Source organism: Vicugna pacos, chromosome X (genome assembly GCF_048564905.1).
Source record: "Vicugna pacos chromosome X, VicPac4, whole genome shotgun sequence".
NCBI classification, from domain to species: domain Eukaryota; kingdom Metazoa; phylum Chordata; class Mammalia; order Artiodactyla; family Camelidae; genus Vicugna; species Vicugna pacos.
The window spans coordinates 76,975,676-76,998,337 of record NC_133023.1 but is presented as its reverse complement, the minus strand read 5'-3'; the positions used below and the strand labels follow the sequence as shown (position 1 = coordinate 76,998,337).

The following is a 22,662-nucleotide window of genomic DNA, read 5'->3' as shown; positions in this document are numbered from 1 at the left end:
TGTAGAGGAGTACACAAGGGAGTTTTGACTGTATTTATTAAAAAAAAAACTACCAGAAACAATATGGCACAATATTAGGATTCTATGGAGCTAAATGGTGAGTACATGAGAGTAATGTTATTCTCTGCACTTTCTGCCTATTTGCAGTATTTCATAATGTAAAAGAAAGTACATTCAACCAAAGTTTTATATGCACAGTAAGCAATAACAACACTAGAATAGAGAGTGGATGTTTCACCTAAAACTTATGCTTTTATCCCATTAATAATGAAAAATCCTGAGGAGAAAAACAGCCAGTGACTCTAGGCATTCACCAGTTAAACAAGATCTCCTTGTAGAGGATTTGAAGGAAAATGTAAGAAAACCTGGTGGGACTGAGAAGAGTCCTCCTGTGGGAAAAAGTAAAATTGTCAGTTGACAAGGACAGATCATCCTTTCCAGCCTAGAGGAATATTGCAGAGAAAAGTGCCCCTGGAACATGAATTCTCTCTTACTTATCCTGTACTTACCACTGTTTCCTCCTTTGCCAAATGTTCTTAGTAGATGGAGAGGGGTCTGTCCCAACTGCTCTTTGATGATAGCCATGGGGAATGACGGCATGCTGAGGTGGATGGCATCACACTTCACTAAAGGCAAAAAAATAATAAATCCCTCTGGGAGGCAATGAGGTACAACAGAAACAGCAAGGGCTGTGGAGTCACAGATGGATGAGGTTGGGCAAGTCACATAACCTCCATGAATCTCACTTTCCTCATCTGCTTTTTGGGGGGAATAAATGAAATAATGCATATAAAATGCCTGATGGATGGAGTGCACTGATAAAAACAAGAATGCCCTCCCATTCCCCTGGGGAGAAAAGGGAACAGCCAGAATTTTCCTGGGCAATTAAATAATGCTTTAGAGGAGAAATGAACAGAGATCCCTGCTTATTGGATATTTAAGCTAAGTAGTTATTTGAACTATGACTGAGTATTTCTAACTAGCATCTTCTGGACCCTTCCCAGTTATAGATAGGCTGTGTCATTTTCTGATTTTTGCTCTGTTGTCGTCCCTAATAGTGTTCGATCTTAGCATGAGCAAAGATAGGAACCAAAGGTGGTTTAGTTCACTGATTTTGCAAGTGCTATTTATATTAGTTCTTTGGCATAGTGCAGTTTGTAAAATGACTGAACTCATACTAATAAACATTCTCTTTTGGAATTCTACTGCACCACAGGGAGCTGGGAGGCTGCAGAGGTGGCCGTGTGAAAATCTTTGCATTTGTAGTTTAAAATCCTAGAGAACATTATAACACTGGAACTCTATATTGTAAATGAAGAGCTTTGTGAGTGTTTCTACTCTTTTTTTCTCCTCCTCTTTCCTTATATGAAGTGTGTGTGTGTGTTTAACATTCATGTCACTTCCGTTTCCACCCCCACCCCCACCACTTGAGTGAGGTGCAGGGTCAGCCCTCCCCATGCATCTTTTGTGGTTGAATTGACTCTCTGGGCTGCTGAAATTGTTAGAAAAAAAATTAGGACCTTCCACAAGTACCCAAAGAAGCTGCAACTACCCTCTACCCAACTTTCAGAAAGACATACAGACAGATGCCTCTCCTTTCACATTAGTGGTGGATGGACCAGTGATGACCAAGGAAGAACTACCACATTTTCAGGCTGTGTGTCTGGAATGGATCACAAGGAATAGAGGCAAAGCAATCAAAGAGGGAGCAACCAGACCATGGAACTCCCAGTAGTCCTCCAGCTCCAAGATCTAGAGGTAGAGGATATTTCACCCCTTGCTCAGAGGGGCGATGGCTAGTGAGAGGCTTACTTACTTCCTCATAATTAGACCAGCACTAAACCTTACCCCAACACAGACACTTGAAAGAGAGGAAGGCTTCCTCTTGACAAACTGGATTTGTTCTAAAAAAGAAAAAGAACAGAGGCAGCTTCCAGAAGGACCTGTCTCATAGGAAATAAGAGCAGAAGCCAAGCCTGAAGCAGATGCTGGATCTGAGTGGGGAGTGTATCCGCCAAGAGTTTGCAACAAAAGTAAAGGTAAAATGATGGCTGCGCTTTACTTATCTAAAAAAGCACAACTGGACATGGATTGTTGGGATGCTTCTGATCCAATTTACTGGTCATGCTACTCAGCTTCTTTAGGGTTTTATTTTGTCTTCTGTAAGTTGAGTCTTTGATTGTGAAGGTGCTTAATTGGAACTCACCTTAGGAACAAATGGGATATTAGTACAGGGATCTTGATGAGTTGGCAGTTCCTGAGAATAGACTATTATTACTTGGTTACCGCTACTTCTGAGTAAATGAAAAATCTTCATGTTAAAAGAAATCTCTTTGGGGTTTGAGCTGAATCTGAATGTTAGATAGGACTCTAGTTGGTTGTAGACTCTTACCAATTTGTCACTCCTGTGAGAGACCATTTAAACCGGGGAGTCAGGGAAGAGAGCCGTGTGGCAGAGTGTGGTGAAAGGTTTGCTCCTTTGCCCAATTTTTCTCAAAAGATCATTTACAAAACATTAAACTAATCCACCACCAGAAAACAGTGGCATCCACATGGTGGATATGTAGCAAAGCAATCATTCTGAACATCCCTGGTGTTCCTTTAACCTATTTTTGTCTCCCCAGTATGATAATAGAATCTTCTACACCACAGGAAAGAGCAAAATAACCTCAGGCTTCAATAAAAACCATTCCCTTGCTTTCCTGGTGTGAGCAATAACCTATGCTTGACAAGTAGAAAAAACTGCAGAGCTATTTATTCTGCTTCGTTGGTGCCACCAAAAGCATAAGGAGTTTAGTTAAAAATAATAATAAACAACCCTACTCCGCTTCAGGAAAAAAACCCGCCTCTAGCAAAACTTGAGGGGGAAGGGACTAGTGATTTTTTTTTTTAGTATTCTTTTAGTTTTCCATTTTTGTGGGCAGTATTTATATTTTCACTTTATCTTTCTAATGAAGGTATGGGATTAGTAATATAAGATTGTGCATTTAAGTGAATAACTGATATGAGGTGTGTTTTGTATGAATAAAAAAACAGTGGTGACTTTTTGTAAATTTGTCTTTCTGTATTTCTGTTACCTAAACTGAATCTTTCTGGAGTACTGTAAGTTTGGAGAGGCTAAACAAGTTACTTTTCATAAATGATCAGAGATGGCATCTGTAAGAGTAAGACAGTTGCATCACTTTTGCGTGATGCTGTCCAAAAAAACTAATCTAAGCAAAAAGGAAAGGAAAAGCCATAAAACAAAAATGGCTGCCTCTCAAAAATTGTTTTTCAATTTTAGAACAAGCTTCTATCCTTTGTAGCTCAGCCAGAGGGTGATGGGCAAAATCAGTTGGGTGGCAGTTAGTAGATGTCCATAACTGCAGGTGCAGCCTCCGTATCCTTATTAGACCCCTTGGCTATAGACCCCAGTGAGACAATGTATGAAAAATTACACTTACTGTCTAGGACACTGGGAACTGAAAGTCCAATATCTGCCTCAGTGGAGTTCTGGCACCTGCATTATCCCTTCTGGGGATATCAGGGTCAACAGCAGCACAGAGACTTTTGCTGTTCACAGATTCTGCCTGTATCATAAAAAGATGGTTAGTGTAAAGCTGCCTCTAGACATTACCAAGCACAAGGGTCAGTATCACTTGATATCCATAGCATTCCATTGCCTATACAAGAATCCAATTTATGTGAACTCACAATGTAGAACTAACCACCCCCCAATTCAATGTGCATCTATTATACCTGAAAACTGGCAGAGATAGGGGCTGTGGAAGGGGGGCATCAAGGTAAGAAGAAGGTTCTTTTTTAGATTGGAACGTTTCTATTCCATCTGAAACTAGGTGGCTAGGCTGAGGGGGAACCAGGAGGGATGGGGATCAACCCAGGAGTGCTGGGTCCTCGAGAACTTTCATTGTCAACAGCACACAGTGAGCTCCGGAAAGAAGTTATGGCTGCAGTGATACTGGAGAGCATCTTTCTGAAGCGATCCCAGCAGAAGAAGAAAACCTCACCTTTAAACTTCAAGAAGCGCCTCTTTCTCTTGACCGTGCAAAAACTTTCCTACTATGAGTATGACTTTGAACGTGGGGTAAGTTTCTTTGTGGTGAAACCTGCGTTTTAAAGACCTGGCCTCAGATCTGCCTTGGGGAGGAGGTAGACCCTTTCTGGTTGGAAGAAGGAGGTAGAAGGGACCCAAGTACACTTCAAACTCACCAAAATATTTCCTAGTCTAGAACTAGCTAGTCATACAGGAGCAAAAATTCAAAGGTGCTAGGAAGCCATGGAGGAAATCTTACTACGGATTCTTGCAGTTGGTGAGTACTCATTAAATGATGGATAAGCATGAAATCCAAGACTTGGAAATTGCTTCCTTATTTTTTATGATAAAAAACACAATCATTCACTCTTCTATAGTATTTTCCCTCCATCTGGTAGTCAAAAATGGTTAGATCGATAGATCTGGAAGTTGTTTGGGTTTTTGTTTGTTTGTTTGTTTGTTTCAAAACGATAGGTCCTGCTATAGAGCATGGGTGTCATCTCACAAAGTTAGATAACGAAATCTAATCATCTGGTTGCTTAATAGCTCTTAATCTTTCTCCATTTTCTTCCTCACTGTCTTTCTCAGAGAAGAGGCAGTAAGAAGGGTTCAATAGATGTTGAGAAGATCACCTGCGTGGAAACTGTGGTTCCTGAAAAAAATCCTCCCCCTGAAAGACAGATTCCGGTAAGAAGAGCTGTTGTCAGAGCCAGGGCTGGGTGGGGGCAGTTAAGAAACTTGGAACACTTCAATTCTCTATAAATAAACGGTGATGCTGTGCAGTGTGGAACACAGTAAAGCTCCCTTATAGATTCTTCATTCTGCCACATATTGGTAATACTGAGACTCAGCATTTTTTGTCCAAATGCAGAAAAATTCACTTAACCTGGAAAACTTGTAATACCAATTTTCAGATTATATCATATCAAGTTTTTAGATTGATCAGATCTAAATTGATCAGTTTTACTCCCTCAGTCACCAGGATCAGATTTACAGGCCTGAGTTAGTCTGAAATCTAGAACCCTGGGGTTCTGAGTCATGAGATTCTTTAATAGTTCACTGTTTCTTCTCTCATTTCCAAGAGCCTCTCCAGGGCATAACATCTACTGACTTCATAGCTGATTTTTTTTAATGTCATTTTTCCCTGATGACAAGAGTAATGTGTATTTATCATAGAAACTGTGGAAAATACAAAAAAGCCCAAAAAAGAAGATGAAATCATGCATAATCCCATTATCCAGCAAAAACAACTATTAATATGTTAGTGTATGGACTTAACAGATTTTTTTCTCCATTAACGACACATACACTCACACTAATATATATATTACATATTTAAAACAGTGAATCATACTCCACATCTTGCTTTGCCACCTATGTTTTCAATTTAACAATATATGAAAAAATTTCCCCATGACAATTGATACTCTTTAATAATATGATTTTGATGACTGTATAGTATTCCCTATCATGGATATATTGTAATTTGTTTAACCAATCTCCTATCAACACATCTGTCTGCAGTGATTTGATATCATAAACTATGTTGATAGGAACATCTTTGCATACATCTTTATTCTTTTCCTTATAATAACTTCCTAGGAGTAATTTTTGTTGTTTTCTTTATCAAATCTGTGCGCTTAGTTATTTTTCTATTTTTATTGTTTTATTTTGTAGAAGTAGAATTTGAATATCATCCACTCCTACAAGCTGTGCATGAGAGTATTTCTGTACATTCTTTTCAACACCAGATATTTTAAATACTTATTAATTTAAAAGTGAAGAAAAATGTATTTTATTGCCGACTTATTTTGCAAATTTTTTGCTACTCATAAGGTTGAACAGTTATACATCTGCAGCTCATTTATATTTTTCCATTTGTGAATTACTTGTTAAGTTTTTGGCCCATTTTTCTATTGAAATTTTTACATTATTCCTAGAACTTTTAAAGAGATCTAGATATATTTACTTTATAATATATGTTAAAATATTTTCACAGTTTTTCATTTATCTTTGAATTTTGTTTATGGTGTTTTTTTTAACCATACTAGGTTTTAAAGCCTATGTTGTCAAATTAGTTCATCTTTTTCTTTATGGTTCTAGGGTCTTGGAAAGACTTTGTCTGTCACAAAATTATATAATCACTTACAGTTTTTTTCTATTATTCATAGCTTCATTTTTCTTTAAAATAAAAAGGTCTTGAATCCATCCACAATTTATTTGGGTGTGTGACGTGAAATAGCTACCGTAACTACCCACCCACTCCCACCCTTGACAATATTAGTGGTTAGATGTTTATTTCAGCACCATTTATTGAGTAACCTCCCTTTCCTCAGTAATTTGCGATGTCTGAGGGGTTTTTTGAACAAGTATGTGTAAGATTCTATGGATGTGTGTCCCTACTGGGATACAGGAAGCAATATCTAAAGATTAGCATTGTCTGTGCAGGAGAACCTTCTGGAGCCACTGCAAATGATTCCCAGCACCCAGGGAAATCCAGAAGAGAATCGCATCAACCAATAACTATGATTTCTTCTTTCATTGCAGAGAAGGGGTGAAGAGTCTGGTGAAATGGAGCAGATTTCAATTATTGAAAGGTTCCCTTATCCCTTCCAGGTAAGGTGTTTTCTCAGTAGTTCTCAAAGTTATCTATAACATAATTGTTAGGGCTGGCATGGGTTGAGAGTGTTTGCTTTTCTATTTTCCAATCAAACATAGTTTCTTTTAGTCTCTACACCTCAAAGAGAATCCATAATGGCACTAATTCTATTACAGTGTGTCTTGTCTATGGTAAATGCATTGAGAAAGATGCTCTGTTTGTTGAGTGAACATTTCACTTCCTTCTGGTTCTGCCTATCTGTCTAACGGTGGTCATGTGGGGTGAAAAGACAGAAAAGGGGAGGGAAGGAGTAGTATTAGGAAGTTCACTATGGGGAAGACTTATTAGACTTACACATAAACTTAAATTCTATTCTAGTCTGGAATAATTGAAGAACCACACAGACATCTGTTTGGTTGATGAAACGTAAGCCATAAGGGAGAACAAGAGCTTCAGATTTGAACTTCAGTTTGGTTTGCTTATGTCCTGAGAACTCTGTAGGCCACATTTCATGAATATAGCAGCCTCTGCAACAGTGAAAGCCAGAAAAGGAAGTGGAAAGTCTCAGGGGAGGGGGCTTTCTGTCATGGATTTATGAGCACAGTAAGACCAACAAGCAAAAAGAAAAATGTAAAAGGATCCTGTTCATGTCCCTAACTGTATCAAAGTTTATAAAACCTGTGAAGGAGGGGTGTTTTAGACATAGTTTTTACCACCATTGTCTTTCAACAAGTTGATGTTGTTTGGCTGGGCTAGTGCATAATGCTAAACAGCAGATAATTCAAAATTAATTTACATTTGATTTTAGAATCCATTATGTGATGTTTATTAAGCCTGTGAGGGTTGGAACCACATCTTATATGTTTTGTACATCTCCATCACACCTAGTACAATGCATTGTACACATGTGGTGTTCAAAAAATACTGATTGATTTGATGATAATGCTTAATATATACTTCACTCTTTTTGAAGTAGTTCCAAACTTGGTTTATTTTGGCTAATGTTGGCAAAGGGAGGCCACTAGACAGTGTGAGGGGGAAATGATCCATGAGTTAAAATTTTGCTCCATATTGATGAAGTGTATAATCCACGTGTCCTATTCAAGACTTGTTACATAAATCATTATTTCAATTATCCTCTATACAAACTTAAGGTTTAATAAGATCATAAAATATCCTTCACTGAATAAACACAAAACTGTTTCCACCAAAGGCTGAAGATTACGAACTAAGTTTACACACGAATTGAAACACAAGTCAAGAGGACCTAGAGTATTTTAAAAATCTAAGATTTTCTAAGTCCTACATCCCTGGTTATAAATTCTTCAGGAATTCTTCAGATGGTTCACATGACCCCAGCCCCACTGCTCACTGAAGATCATTCCTTTTTGTTTGTTTGTTTGTTTTCTGCTATCAATATACAAAGTTGTAGCTTAATGTTAGTTCCTTCAAGGTCTTCATACTTTTCTCTGACTCCTAACTGCTGAAGTCTGTGTGTCCATTGCCTCAGGTTGTATATGACGAAGGGCCTCTCTATGTCTTCTCCCCAACTGAAGAACTGAGGAAGCGTTGGATTCACCAGCTCAAAAATGGTGAGAATTATTTGGAAAATAAACTAGTTTCCAAAGAAAGAAGGAAAGGAAGAAAGGGAGGAAGGAAAGAGAGAAATTGGCAGAGAGGGAGGAAAGAGAGAGAAAAAAGTGGGAAAGAAAGAAAAGAAATGAAAGAAAGAAAGGGAAAGAGAGAAGGGCAGGGAGGGAAGGAGAAAGGGAAAGAGGGAGGAAGGGAGAGAGGAACAAAGAATGGATGGAAGGAGGGAGGTGAAAGAAAGAAGAAAGGGAGAAGGGAAGGAGGGAGAGAGGAAGGAGGAGAGAGAACTGGGAGGGGCAAGAAATATTCCATTTTCTTCCATATTAGTAATACAATTGAGTTTAATATTCCATACTATGAATAAAAGATCATGTGCCAGACTAGGAGTTTGAACCCAGTTCTACCACTATCTCTACAGTGCAATTTTGCAATTGTAGGCCCCTCCAGTTCCCTATTTATTAAAAAAAAAGTCCCATTCTTTACACCAATTACAAGGTTGGAGTGGTATGGTATTCAATGGTTATTTCAATATTTTGAATCCTAGGTATGAAATATCTGGTTCCCCTAAATTAAATAAATCATTATGAGAGTGCTTGGGATCAGAGTAAAGAACTGGTTCCAAGCCCTCTTCTACCACTAATAAACTGGGTGACCTCTGGTAAGTAGGCCAACAAGCTTCTTTGAGGCTCAGGTTCTTCTTCTGAAAGAATAATAATGATGCCTACAGTACATACCTCCAGGGTTGTCCTAAGGATCAAATGAGGTAATGTATGTGAAAGCACATGGAAAACCGTAAAGCATTGTACAAGAAAGCACTGTACATCTCTTCATTGTGGATAAATATTATCCAAGGAACTATTTCATGTTCCTTGCTTTGTGAGGACCTCAACTTGAACATAGTTCAGCATTTCACATAGACCGTACAGTGTCCGTAGATAAACTCAACTGTAAATGCTGCAGCACAGGATGCATGCACACATATTTGTGTGTATATATAGCCACATGTCAAGTGACTGAGAGATTAACTGGTTGAGTTGACATCAGGAAAGGCTGCCTAGAGAAACAGGAAGGATGGCAGACTGATAACGGCATGGTTGGGTTATTGCATGACAGCTCTTTGTCTTAATAAACATTTATATTCTGATATTCGGTGGCTGACTATACCAGCTTTATTCACTCCCTGAATGCAAGTCTGATTGGCCAAAATAAAAATCTTCGAATCTTTCAAGCTGAAAGAGGAGAGGAGAAAGGAAGAGAAGAATCATTTATTGAATTCTTGCTATGTGACAGATATTGAGCTAGATACCTTATATTTATTATCTCATTTAATTCTCAGCAATCTTGGGCTAAAAACAGTAGTAACACTTAATGAGCACTTACTCTGTACCAGGCTCTGTTCTGAGTGCTTCAAATGTACTAGCTCATTTAAACCTCACAATAAGTTTATGAAGTATGTATTTAGAGATGAGGGAACTGAGGCTCAACGAGATTAAGTAAGTTACTCAAGGGCACACAGCTAGTGAGTGGTGGAGCCTGGGTTCTTACCACATCCCTAGATCTGTTAGGCTCCAAAGTCTAAGGTTATTACATAGTTTTATGTTGCTTGGTTCTTAAGACCAGAAATTGAACCTGTACCTTGTTGCAAGATATTCTAGAGAAAGTCCACGTTGAAATTACAAATAGGTGATATCTTGCACCACACATTCCAGTACTTGCCATGTTTTGAAGTAAGAGGTCTGCTTTAGCCCTGAGGTTACAAAACAAGCAAACACTTCACTAGTGCTTATTATGATCCAAAATCTCCTCTAAGTTCTTTACATATATTAACTCATTTCTTCTTCATATCAACCAAGTCAGGCAGTAATTTTCATCATCCCCATTTTACAAATGAGAAAACTGAGATGTAGAGAGGCTAAGTAACTGGCCCAAAGGTACTCAGTAAGTAGCAGAGTCAAGCTTTGAACTCAGGCTCCATAGTCTCTGCTCTGGACCAAGATGCTACTTCCAAGGCAAAGAAATATATGCAGAGGCTGAGCTGGAGCTCCAGGAGGCATATATATTTGTACTTATTTAGTTCTCTCCACAGTGCCTCATACAGTGTCTTGCACACAGAAAGGGCCGATAAGTGGTTGTTAATTGACTTTTCCACAAGAGTAAACCACCACTATCAACTTGTGCTCCACATTGATGGAGAGCTAGGATTTAGTTTGGAGACAGGGAAAGGTGGTACATACCAGCTGAGGGGAAACAAAAGGAGTGAAAAGTGGCATGTACAAGTTAGTAACTCCCATAACACTTCAAATGCTAATTTCAAAACCAGTTTGTAAATTAGCCCAACAAATATTTATTGGGTGTCCACTATCTTCAAGGTATAAGTAATGACCGAGGATAAGAATATCCAGCTTGTAAACTTGGTTTATTGACTCAGATGTTAACCTTACTACATTGATTATGCACTGCTATAAAAGTGTATTAGGTAAGTAAAGTTACAATAGTAAAAATAAAGCCAAAACAACAGAAACTACCACCACTTCAGTTGGGTCTTTAGTGCAAGTAAGTTGCAATTTTGCCTTCTCTCCCTTTGTGTTTTATGGAAGGCACTCCCTCCCCCATAGTTATTCCAGACTTGGGTGTATGTCTTGTGGAATCTGCTTGGGCTGACAAGCTCAGAATTAGGCATTTTGCAACAAATATCACAGTTGCTGGGAGATTTAGGTGCAAATCCTAATGATCCTATAACAGCCCAGGTGCTGGCAATACCAACAGTGAGATACTCTAAAGCCATAAAAATCCCACTCTAGTGATAAGTTATCCCACTCTGGGGTAAAATGCACCAACTGGAAATCACTCACATGAGAAGGGGACCTCACTGGAATACTGGCTATCTCTGCAGTGGTATTGGCTGTGAAGGGGCATGAGGGAGCCTTCTGAAGTGCTGGATCTGAGTGGTGGTTAAATGGTTATAGACAAATGTGGCTAGCTGGCTACCTTAGATTGCACACTTTATTATACGTAAGTTATACCCCAATTTAAAAAGTAGGGCCTGGGGTACCTCATATCAAACTTCCATTTTTTTTCAGTGGTACTTTCCATGCAAAGGTTGTATACCCGAGGGCTTAGCCACAGGCTCTCTCCTTCTATTTCCTTGAATGTGGCAGTGGGCACTTTAATGTTACAGCACCCCAGATATTTGTCTACATCCATTCAAGAATCTTTGTTTGCTCAAGCCCAATAGAGCCTATCTTAACTGCAACTTCAAAAATAAGCAAATGACCTAACTTCACCAAAATGAATAAAAGTGTCACTGGTTAAACTCCAATGACATATGTGGGGAGGAATAATTCATTCATGCCTGAAATAGAATTTTAGTCATTACCCTAGTAAATATGAACATGAGAGACCAGTCTATCAAGTACTTGGAATGTGCACCAACCATTAATGCCTCCCAGACAGGGCTGGCCCCACACATTGCTGAAGTAAGCAGTCTTCCTCTAGCCCTCCCACTTGGACACTGTCATAATCAGTTTGGGCTGCCTAACAAAATATCACAGACCAGATGGCTTAAACAACAAACATTTACTTCTAGTGATTCTGGAAGGTCCAAGATGAAGATGTTGGCCAATTTAGTTCCTGGTGAGAACTCTACCTGGCTTGCAGACCTGTCACTTTCTCACTGTTCTCACATAGCAGTCTTTTCTTATAAGGGCACTAATCCCATTATGAGGGCTTCACTCTCATGATCCAGTTACCTCCCTAATGCCCCATCTCCTAATATCATTACTCTGGGGGGCTTCATCCTGAATTTGGTGGGGGGAGGGACACATTCAGTCCATAACAGACACTCTGCTTTTGCAATTCTCTCCTAATTTGCTGAAAATACCAGCTCTGCATTAACCAACTAAAGAAGGGGGGTCATGTTTGAGAGACCTCTTAAGAAGCACACATTATTTGGGAATGTAGGGTGGGTTCTTAATGAATGTGCTGGAGGTGGGGAGGACAGGAAGGCCTATGTCCTCTCATAGCATATTAGCATAGCTTATCAGAGCAGCTAGTTGTTGATTAAGAATTCTAAGAATTCTTGACATGTTTACTGGTGCTCAGACCTGCACCTGATGATCTTCAAATCCTTGGGTGAAGAGTAATGGCATGGGGGTGGGGGAAGGGCAGAGGGTGGGAGCAATCAGTCCTGGCTGGGAGGAGTATCTGGAGCACTGCTCAGAATTGCCACTGCCTGGTAATAACAAAAGTCAGACAGACTTTGGTTGGTTTTTCTATTGTTTTAAAATTCTCAACAGACTGTAGCCCCTTATAAACCTGCATCCCATCTGAACAGTTCCCACCACCCAAATCCATGTTTAGAACAGCATCACGATAGCACTTTAAAAGAAAAGACAGCACTTTTTGTTCATTTGCTTGTAAAATACACCTCGCCACCAGTAGCTCCTAGGCCTCCCCCAAAGTCTTAAGTGAGTGAAGTGTGACTAGCAAGGTCTTAAGGACTTAAGTTGATCTCTACAGAGGAAGATTTTGTTTTTGTTTTTATCTTTTAAAAGGAGTTATGCAGGGCTTCCTTTTAGCATTAAATGCTGAAATCTGTATGTCCTCAAATATGCATATTCTTAGACTAGCCTCGGTCTTTATCCCAATGCTAGCTATTGTCAGTTATTTCAGTTGTCTTTGCTTCTGTTATCCGGCAACGTGATCCCAGGATGAGTTGTCTAATGGACTTCAAGTTAAAATTCTTACAGTGTCATTGTGTTAAAAACCGTAATACTGACTCTTCCTATCTGCAAACCACTCTATTCTCTATCCTGGGAGATCTTTTTGCAACCCTGTGAGGGAAATGGAACTGCTGTGTTTATCTCCTGCAATGAGCTTAACCCACCTCTGGGCCCTCAGAAGACTAGAACCAAGTTTATTCTAGAGGCAGAATCACCTTCATTTGATACTGAGCTCTGCTCCGTTGACTATTCTATGAACACAAAAAGCCTGAAGCAAAGGTTCTCACTAAGGCAAACAACTCTAAGAGATCACTCAAAGAGCTGGGACATTGGTATATTGACAGCTGAAATGAGAGTCTCTGGCTTGGGCACATTGTTTCCCTTATCTGGAAAAGACCAGTATAATTGACACCTGCCTTATAGGAAGATTGCAATGGCTACCAGGAAACCATAGATAACATATTTTTGTGCTGGGGCTCTGGAGACAACAGATATTCTTATCACGCTGGTCGTTCGTTGAGAGATAGTCATCATGACAGACCACTGAAGAGAACTGCACAGGAACGCTGGGGCCAAGCATGTGAGCCAAATGGTCCTGTGTCTGTCTGCTTCCCTTCAGGGTGGCTGAGGAAGGGGCAGTTGTTTGAAGCTCACCACTTAACTCAAAGAAGAAAACATGCCTATGGTGGATTCCTCCACATGTCAGATATGATCTCTCTCTCTCTTCTCTCCTGTTACAGTAATCCGGTACAACAGTGATCTGGTACAGAAATACCACCCTTGCTTCTGGATTGATGGGCAGTATCTCTGCTGCTCTCAGACAGCCAAAAATGCTATGGGTTGTCAAATTTTGGAGAACAGGAATGGAAGTAAGAGATCTCATTAATATAATTTGTCCCTTCTTTGACTCTATTCATCACTTTCTCAGAGGTCTGTCAAACCCAGGTTTGTACATTTTGGTCAGTGTTCAAAGGGGCCTGGGAGAGGGGATTAGCGGGAGTCAAAATCCAGCTGTTGTTCTGCTCTCCTAGCTGGGCGACCTGGCAGTGGGCTGTATCTATCCAGACTTTTCCTAACTTACCTAAAGTCACTGTGTACAAGAGCAAAGTTCCTGACCAAACCCATCCCTGGACCCTTTCTGAAGATGCATTCTGTATCATCACTGGTTTCTTACTTTGCAGGCTTAAAACCTGGGAGTTCACACCGAAAGACTAAAAAGCCTCTTCCTCCCACACCTGAGGAGGACCAGGTATACATGGAAACTGGGTGCTGCTACTGCTTAAATAGAAGCTTATAGTCACACCCTGAAAACAGACCACAGTCTTAGAATTCCTCTGGAATTTGGCAGTATAAATTGGTATTCTTGCTGAGACAGGGGATTTTTCCTTCTAATTAGGACTTCCTCTTTAGGGGAAAGATAGAGGGCTATTAAGAAGCTCTTGGCAAATGTGTAATCCAATTACCTGTTTAAAACAAGTCTGATTTTTTAATGAAAAATATTTTCAAACATGAAGTTGAAAAATTTTAACAGCGAATACCCATATACCCAATATCTTGATTTTACCTCTAATATATAACTTTACACCTTGATTTTGGGGGGTTACTTTTTGAGATCTAGAAAGCCCTTTCTCATATATTGTAAATAAACAGGGCAGGAATTATTATGCTCATTGCATAAACAAAGAAAACAAGGTTCAGAGACATTTAGTAGATCCATGTACTCATTTAGTGCCAAGAAGCTTTCCTAATTATGGCCATACATGCTTTTTGGCCAGGAAGGTTTAAAAATACTGACGCCTGGGTCCGACCCCCAGAGATTTTTGACATAGTCTTCAAAACTGCCTGTTTGTCAGGATTGTTAGCTGCCCTCTAGATGGTTCTCATGTGCATTCCAGGCTGAGAGCACCTGGATGATGTTTAAAAGTGGTTGTTGAATGAATGCTTAATAAACATTTTATTTTGCCTGATTTGGGTTAGAATGGTGTCTCTAGTAAGCCAGAAAGTTGGGGGAGAATAGGAGACTGCTTGATATCTAGCCAAATCTCCCTACTTTTTCTCTCTTAACTACACAGATCTTAAAAAAGCCACTGCCCCCTGAGCCAACAGCAGCATCCGCCTCGACAAGTGAGCTGAAAAAGGTTGTAGCGCTTTATGATTACACGCCAATGAATGCAAATGATCTACAGCTTCGGAAGGGCGATGAGTATTTTATTCTGGAGGAGAGCAACTTACCATGGTGGCGAGCCCGGGATAAAAATGGGTGAGTCCACACCTGCCCTTCCTGAGCCTGCACGCCCCGCCACTCTATACACATGCAAAATGCTGCAGCCTAATTCGCCTACTCTGTATCCTGATCAGAAATTGTTCTTCCACACCAAGGTGAATATAGTCTCCCTCCGAGTACTTCCTGGAGTGCAGTCCTACGGGTGATCACCTCTCTGAGCCTGTAGAGTCTGGCTCACATGTTGTCGTACACATATTATCAATGCCGTATGTGCAGTGTGAAGAAGCTACACACTTCACTGGCCTAGCCCATGCATCAGCAACATGATCCTCTTTGAGGGAGGGGCATGGTTTATATACTTCCATTTGAGATTGATTCTGAGCCCAGGGATACAGGGTATCCAAATCTCTCTCTGCCCCAGGATGGGGAGTGCTGGATGATCTGCCATGTTGTCTCCTCTACAGGCAGGAAGGCTACATCCCTAGTAACTATGTAACTGAAGCAGAAGACTCCATAGAAATGTATGAGTGAGTATGCTTACGTGCCCAGCACACAATCTTCCCAGAGGAACTAAACATAGTATAAAATTTTTTATACCTTCAACAAATTTTTTATTTCAAGATACTTACTAAAATCAGTGTCATATTGGTCAAATGATGCCACCACCCCAAGTTAGTGCCTATGTCTTGCCTTCACTCAAACACCCTCTGTTTGTGAGAGCTGGAGAGGTCACTATGCCCCCCAAATCCAGAAGAACCACAATCAGAAAGAATTGGCAATCTGATGGTAAACATCTGAAAGTGTGAAAATATCAAACTTACGCAGTTGTCCTTTCTACCTAATCATGGAATTAGGTTGTCCTTGAAGGCCCTGTCTCTGATCCTTTCCCTGCAAACTTCTGCCACCTGTCTTTGCCCTCTACTCTCCATCCCCATGAACCTTCAGTGCTAAGCGGGCTTTAGGAAAGGGATGCAGTGTGCTATGCACCCGATAGGCACTCAGTAAATAGGGATTGGGTGAATTGACTGACTCACTGACATGAATGAGCTGCAGAGGGCACTCTAGTCTCTGAGCTGCTTACACTATGGCCTAGGAGCCATGCAAGCCCTCTCTCTTTACAGGTGGTATTCCAAACACATGACTCGGAGTCAAGCTGAGCAACTGCTAAAGCAAGAGGTAAGTGTGCAAACACAAGCAAATGGCATTTTTCTTCCACAACAAGGATCCTGAATTGAGGGCTTGCTGCTGTCCTCCACCTCCAGGCAAGGCAGTGTCAGGGCCATCATATTATAGGGTCCCAATTATAATTTTCAGTGTCAAAAGTAGTGAGGCTGTAACTCAAACATGGAACTTGACAGTGAAATCAGGGCTTCTATTTTCTCTCTGGTTTGAGCAGGTGGGATGCAGGTGTGAGCACCACTTCCTCCTGACAGTCAGCTTCTTTTTCATTGTTTCAGGGGAAAGAAGGAGGCTTCATTGTCAGAGACTCCAGCAAAGCTGGAAAGTATACTGTTTCTGTGTTTGCCAAATCTGCAGGGTGAGTGCTACTATTTCAAGGCCTTGGTACAAAGGACAGGGATGCACACACAACAGCTCCTTAATGGAGTGCTCCTCCCACTTCCTCTGTCCTTTAAACTCAAAACTTGTCCCACTTCACTCCATGGGACCTTTGGACCCTTGTTCCCAAGTTGCTGACTCAGCATCTATTTCTTCAGGGAACCTCAAGGGGTGATACGCCATTATGTTGTGTGTTCTACACCTCAGAGCCAGTATTACCTGGCTGAGAAGCACCTTTTCAGCACCATCCCTGAGCTCATTAACTACCATCAGCATAACTCTGCTGGTAAGTATCAGGGCACCAGGAAAGAAGGGTGTGACAAGTACCTGGAGAAGCAATTCAGGACAAAGTGGTGACATGAAGAATATGCCTCACAGGGTAGTGGGAATTAGCTGTGAAATAAACCCATGCGATGCTTGGTAGCGATCAAGTAAAGAGGTGGTCAAAGGCAGACCTTACACCCAGTAGGGACTGACTTATTTGGTGATTGATGCTCAGTTCTAAGGAAATACATAGAAAAGACCAGTAATTAATCAATCAGCAGTATCCGCTGAGTTCTTGGTGTGTAATAAGCAATTTCTTTGATACTAGAGGAGTAGCATGGGAAAATTATTAGTTGAGGTCCTCGTCCTCAAAGAATATACAGGTTCAAAAACATAAGAAGAGAGTTTCTAAGCAGTGCAGACATTCTAAAAACTAGGAGACTGGTGACAGCATGAATACATGGGAAAAGCTTCATCAAGAAGGCTTGCTGCTGTCCACTGTCTCCAGGCAAGGCAGTGTCAAGGCTGTTATTTTATGGAGTCCCAATTACACTTTTCAGTATCAAAAGCAGAAGCAGGATGTGAGCTAAGCCTGGGCTGGGACTTGGGGATACGTTTAGTTGGGGAGTATATTTCAGTTAGCATTCTTTTTTGTCCCTAACAAATGTTTGTGAGAGGAGAAACTTCCAGAAAAACTTGGGTTTGTGGAGATCTTCTGGGATACACAATGTACTGGAAAGATCAACATTGGAAGTGTGAGGATGTAAGTAAGGGTGTGTGAGGCATCTCACTCCCCTGTGCTGCACTAGCATCATGACCCTCTTTGTATGTTTCAGGACTCATCTCTAGGCTCAAATATCCAGTGTCCCAACAAAACAAGAACGCGCCTTCCACTGCAGGCCTGGGCTACGGTAACTGCTTATTTCTCTAGGGTAGGGTAGGCTGGCCAGCTTCAAGGACTATGTTTGGCAAACCCAATCAGACCTTGCCTCTCAGTGTCCTTACAGTACACTCTTCTGCCCCAGCTGCCCCAAGGAAAGTTAAGACAGCTAAAGAAGTTATTCAGTGATTTTTCTCCCTCTGGTGGCTCCTACTGGGACTGCAATATAGGTTCATAAAGGGATTTTTTTTTTTTAAGTGTGGTTAAAATAACAACATAATCATCATAAAGGGATTTTAAAAGGCTTTCTAGTTTATCTTCTTGCTTTATGGCTGACTTCCACCTAAAATTCTCAGATTCCTCCAACCAGTAACCCCCGGCCCTAAGATTTACCTGAGTAAAGACGGATTAGTATTCCTGAGAATTTCCATTTTCTGCTTGCCTATTTCTACCTGCAGTAGGGATTCTTATCTATTGTAGGAATTATACATACATGACTCCCAAAGAATCACATCAAGTCTTTGTTGTTATAGGATCATGGGAAATTGATCCAAAGGACCTGACCTTCTTGAAGGAGCTAGGAACTGGACAATTTGGCGTGGTGAAGTATGGAAAATGGAGAGGCCAGTATGATGTGGCCATCAAGATGATCAAAGAAGGCTCCATGTCCGAGGATGAGTTCATTGAAGAAGCCAAAGTCATGATGTGAGTTACAGTCCAAACTCAACTCTCAATCCAGTTGCTGGAGTCTAGGAATTATCAGGATGTTTCCCACTGTGGTTTAAGGTGATTTGCAATAAGAGAGATTTGGGACCAGGGCCTGAGGTCAACCTTTGACTGGTGGGAGTCCAAACTGCTAAGGTAATCATTTCTGTGTCTTAGATATTGGTTGAGAATAGTATTGATCATGGGTGAGTACTGCCTCAGTAGCATTTGGGGGTAAATGTAGAAAGTGAGACTTTCAAAAGGAAGAGTGATTCCGATGTAGCTGTCATGTTCATTCAGTCCTAGGCTTGCTTCCTGTTCTATTGATGGGCTTCAAATCCTGGATTGCCCTCACATATTAGGCACTTTTGGAGTTTAGGGTGGGAAGGAGGAAAGTCAACTTGTTACGATTGTACCTTATCTGACACTCTACTCCCAGGCCAACTCCTTTCCTCCCCAGCCTCTTTCTGACTAGCATGCAGAGCCAGAAAGGGAGGACTGGTTCATTGCCTCTCCTATAGGAATCTTTCCCATGAGAAGCTGGTTCAGTTGTACGGCGTCTGCACCAAACAGCGCCCCATCTTCATCATCACTGAATACATGGCCAATGGCTGCCTCCTGAACTACCTGAGGGAGATGCGCCACCGCTTCCAGACTCAGCAGCTGCTGGAGATGTGCAAGGATGTCTGTGAAGCCATGGAATACCTGGAGTCAAAGCAGTTCCTCCACCGAGACCTGGTAGGACCTCAGAAGGATTGGCCTGGGTCCAAGGGCTGAGGGGGTGGAAGTTGCAGAAGACATATCACGCATGGATGAGGAGGGTTGCTGGAGCCATCATTTCAGCTTCATCTAGAAAACACTCCAAGTTTGGTGAGCCTCTGCCCCAGTGGACAGCCAGTCAAGGATCTCCAGCCTCAACACCACAAGTTCTGCCATGGTGGGAGCCAGAGCACTCATCCCCAGACCCCTACCATGACAAGGAAATTCTGGGGTCCTTCAGGAGCAGAAGGGCAGCCCTGGGTGCCAATGGGACTGCTCCTGGCACAGAACCATCATTTGGTTACATCAGAGTCACAAACTGAGGGCCTGTTGGTGCATTTGGGTTTTTTTTTTAATGTTATTTAGCAAACACTTAAAAAGAAACATTTCACATTTTTAAAAAATGAATTTACAGCTTCTCTTGAAAATCTAGACCATCTTGTAACATCAGGCCCACATTCTCACTGGCCATGCTAACAGTCAGCTGGAGATGAGGAGTAGCTGCCTCCTTTAGACCAGTCACATGCTCTCCACTTTCCTGCCATTTCCACCCACCCACTTCACTCTATCACTCTCCCTGCCTGGCCTCTGGAGGTGGCCGAGTTTGTGCCCTGTTTATTTCTGCCAGGCCAAGGCTCAAATCACCTTAAAACCACTGGCAGACAAGCAGAAAACAAAACACACTTGCCTTCTGTTCTCCCTTAATTCTCTCAGCATTTCAATACAAGAAGGATGTAGTGGAATTGCCAATGTGAGTGAAATCATTCTGCAATTCCTCAGTGCTTTACTTATGACTACATAGCAGATGGCTCTACATGTGGTGGAACTGCAACAAATTTCTCAGTGGTATCAACTGACTCCTGTTAGGTGGGAAGGTGTCTCTGGTTGAAGGAGATGAGGCTTTCCTGGCTTCACTCCCTTGGTGGGCAGAAGCTTTGTGCCTTTAACCTTTGTGCCAAGGACCGAGTCTCACTGGTATCTGTTGCACTACAGGCAGCTCGAAACTGTTTGGTAAATGACCGAGGAGTTGTTAAAGTATCTGACTTTGGCCTGTCCAGGTAAGTGTGCCTTTTCCATCTTTCCTTCTAAAAATAAAAATAGCATGGTACAAATGAGGAGACACTGTAATTTTTAATCCTCTCCCCTTCTTTTCCCTAATTCTAGTCTTTTCCACCATCATGATCTTTTCTTTCTCTGAATGATTTAAGTCACTTCTTTCATCCTTCTGTTTTATTGTTATAGCCCTCTCTTCTCCTTTCTCCCTCCCTCTTTTTTAAAAGCTAATTTCCCCAATACTTTATCTTGACCTGTTAATTCTGTTGACTTTACTCCATCTCTTCTTTCCTAATCAGTCTAATTACCACTGACAAGTGCAGAATAGACGGAAGGGAAGGAAAAGAAAAGAGAAAGGAAAGAGGGATAGAGAAGAGGAAGGGAGTACTTATTAGATCTTATTTCACTTCATCCTTGTCATAACCATACTGTCAACCAGGGAAGCTAAATCAGATATCAAAACAGGGATATGTTAAAAATAACATTTGTAAAAGACACTGGTTGGCCTGTAGCTGTGTTTGTGTAACTCTTATGATGGAGCCAAGAAAATGGAAACAAATATCAAGCTCTCTCCAAATCCTAACAGTAACAAATCCTGAATCCTTTGCAGGTATGTTCTGGATGATGAATACACAAGCTCAGTAGGCTCTAAATTTCCAGTCCGGTGGTCTCCACCGGAAGTCCTTATGTATAGCAAGTTCAGCAGCAAATCTGACATTTGGGCTTTTGGTAAGTGAATAAGAGTATATGGATTATACAACTCGAAGGAAAAAGAATGCAGTGGGGAAATTCACACTTTGCAACCTGCACAGAGAGACTGTTATTTGTTCTTACTTTTATTCACCTAATCCTTAGGGATTGCTCACTATGTCAGGCACCACAAGGGTTTCTGGGGATAAAAACAGTAAACTAGACATGATCCCTGACTTCTCAGAACTTACAATACATTGAGGGAAACAAACAATTCATTCAGTATTCCACAGCTTCTGAATATTGATTATGTCCCAGGGACTCTGCCAGACCCTATCGCTACAAAGACAAATGAGATGCTCTCTCCTAGAGGAGCTAATAGTCCAGGGCAACCCTGTTGCCCTCCAGTGTAGTCAGTACATAAGAAGTCTGAAGAAAATGAAAAAAAGCAGAGGGGGGAACCAGCTGAAGGTAATGTTTGAAGTTGATCTAGGAAGACTAGGATCCCTGCTACCCAAAAACAACTTAACACATTGTTTTCATCTTCTAGGGGTGTTGATGTGGGAAATTTACTCTCTGGGGAAAATGCCATATGAGAGATTTACTAACAGTGAAATGGCTGAACACATTGCCCAAGGCCTACGTCTCTACAGGCCTCATCTAGCTTCAGAGAGGGTGTATACCATCATGTACAGCTGCTGGCATGAGGTAAGTGTTTTATTAGGATCTCTTTCCTCGAACCTACTTTCCCCACCATCCCTGGCCACACAGCAGCTGGGCACAGACCCATAGCTGTGCATATGCTCTCAGGCCCTGGCCTGCATCCCAATCTTTTCATGGCCAGAGGTGGAATTTCCCAGGCCCACTACAATTGTCACTAGAGTATCATTAGCAGACCCTAATACCAACTTGGCTTTAGGGAGAGGGGGTGTTGTGGGGCCATGTCACCTAGCATAAACAGGCAACCAAAGGCACTCAGACAAGTATACACACATTAAAAAAGAAAAGTCACTAAAATTTGTGTTCATTCCTTTGGGAGTCAATGGTCCTTTCTTCTACCTTACTAACTGTGGACCTTTTCAGGCTGTGGTCCTCAATGACATTTTTTAAACCCTAAAGCCTGAAAGGGAACTAAAACAGGTAGTGCTTGTGGGTTTTTTCTTCTTCTAATACAGTGCATTATGGGATATGTGGGTAGACGTGGTATTTTGAAAATAAAGAGCCTGTCCCACTATTATTAAAATGTTTTGCTGCTCTCACCTTGGGTTCTTCCAGGGGTGCCTTCTCCGCTTTCAGTAGATCCTTGGCAACCTTAATTTGGCAACCTAATCTCTAATAGGAAACAAGTACTCAGCTCTAAGTTCTGCCCCACTAGAAACAGGGAAGGACAGACAGTGTCCAATAAGCACATATAAGAATCTGGAGTCCTCTTGGTGAGGTGAAAAGGGGGCATCTGAATCAGAGCATGGCTCTTCTTCCTTCGACAAATGACTGAGGTCACAAAGAAAGCGTGGAGAGAGGGAGAACCGCTAGGAGCCATTTCCCTTCTCTCTCCTGTGCTGTCCAGGATTAAGGGTGATTGGCTCT

The 22,662-nt window shown here is 41.3% G+C and overlaps 1 protein-coding gene across 1 annotated transcript in view; it reads left to right on the top strand.

Annotated features, from left to right (window-relative positions):
* The window catches only part of BTK (Bruton tyrosine kinase), a 28,187-nt gene that overhangs the window by 4,143 nt on the left and 1,382 nt on the right, over positions 1 to 22,662 (top strand). The window contains exons 2-18 of the mRNA XM_006210269.3: positions 3,918 to 4,084; positions 4,622 to 4,720; positions 6,581 to 6,649; positions 8,143 to 8,224; positions 13,684 to 13,812; positions 14,125 to 14,192; positions 15,016 to 15,203; positions 15,632 to 15,694; positions 16,289 to 16,343; positions 16,625 to 16,704; positions 16,883 to 17,010; positions 17,825 to 17,899; positions 18,402 to 18,573; positions 19,095 to 19,311; positions 20,326 to 20,390; positions 20,996 to 21,114; positions 21,626 to 21,783. Of these exons, the coding sequence (XP_006210331.1) occupies positions 3,944 to 4,084; positions 4,622 to 4,720; positions 6,581 to 6,649; positions 8,143 to 8,224; positions 13,684 to 13,812; positions 14,125 to 14,192; positions 15,016 to 15,203; positions 15,632 to 15,694; positions 16,289 to 16,343; positions 16,625 to 16,704; positions 16,883 to 17,010; positions 17,825 to 17,899; positions 18,402 to 18,573; positions 19,095 to 19,311; positions 20,326 to 20,390; positions 20,996 to 21,114; positions 21,626 to 21,783 (1,908 nt within the window). The 5' untranslated portion in view covers positions 3,918 to 3,943. The remainder of the gene's footprint in view (positions 1 to 3,917; positions 4,085 to 4,621; positions 4,721 to 6,580; positions 6,650 to 8,142; positions 8,225 to 13,683; positions 13,813 to 14,124; positions 14,193 to 15,015; positions 15,204 to 15,631; positions 15,695 to 16,288; positions 16,344 to 16,624; positions 16,705 to 16,882; positions 17,011 to 17,824; positions 17,900 to 18,401; positions 18,574 to 19,094; positions 19,312 to 20,325; positions 20,391 to 20,995; positions 21,115 to 21,625; positions 21,784 to 22,662) is intronic.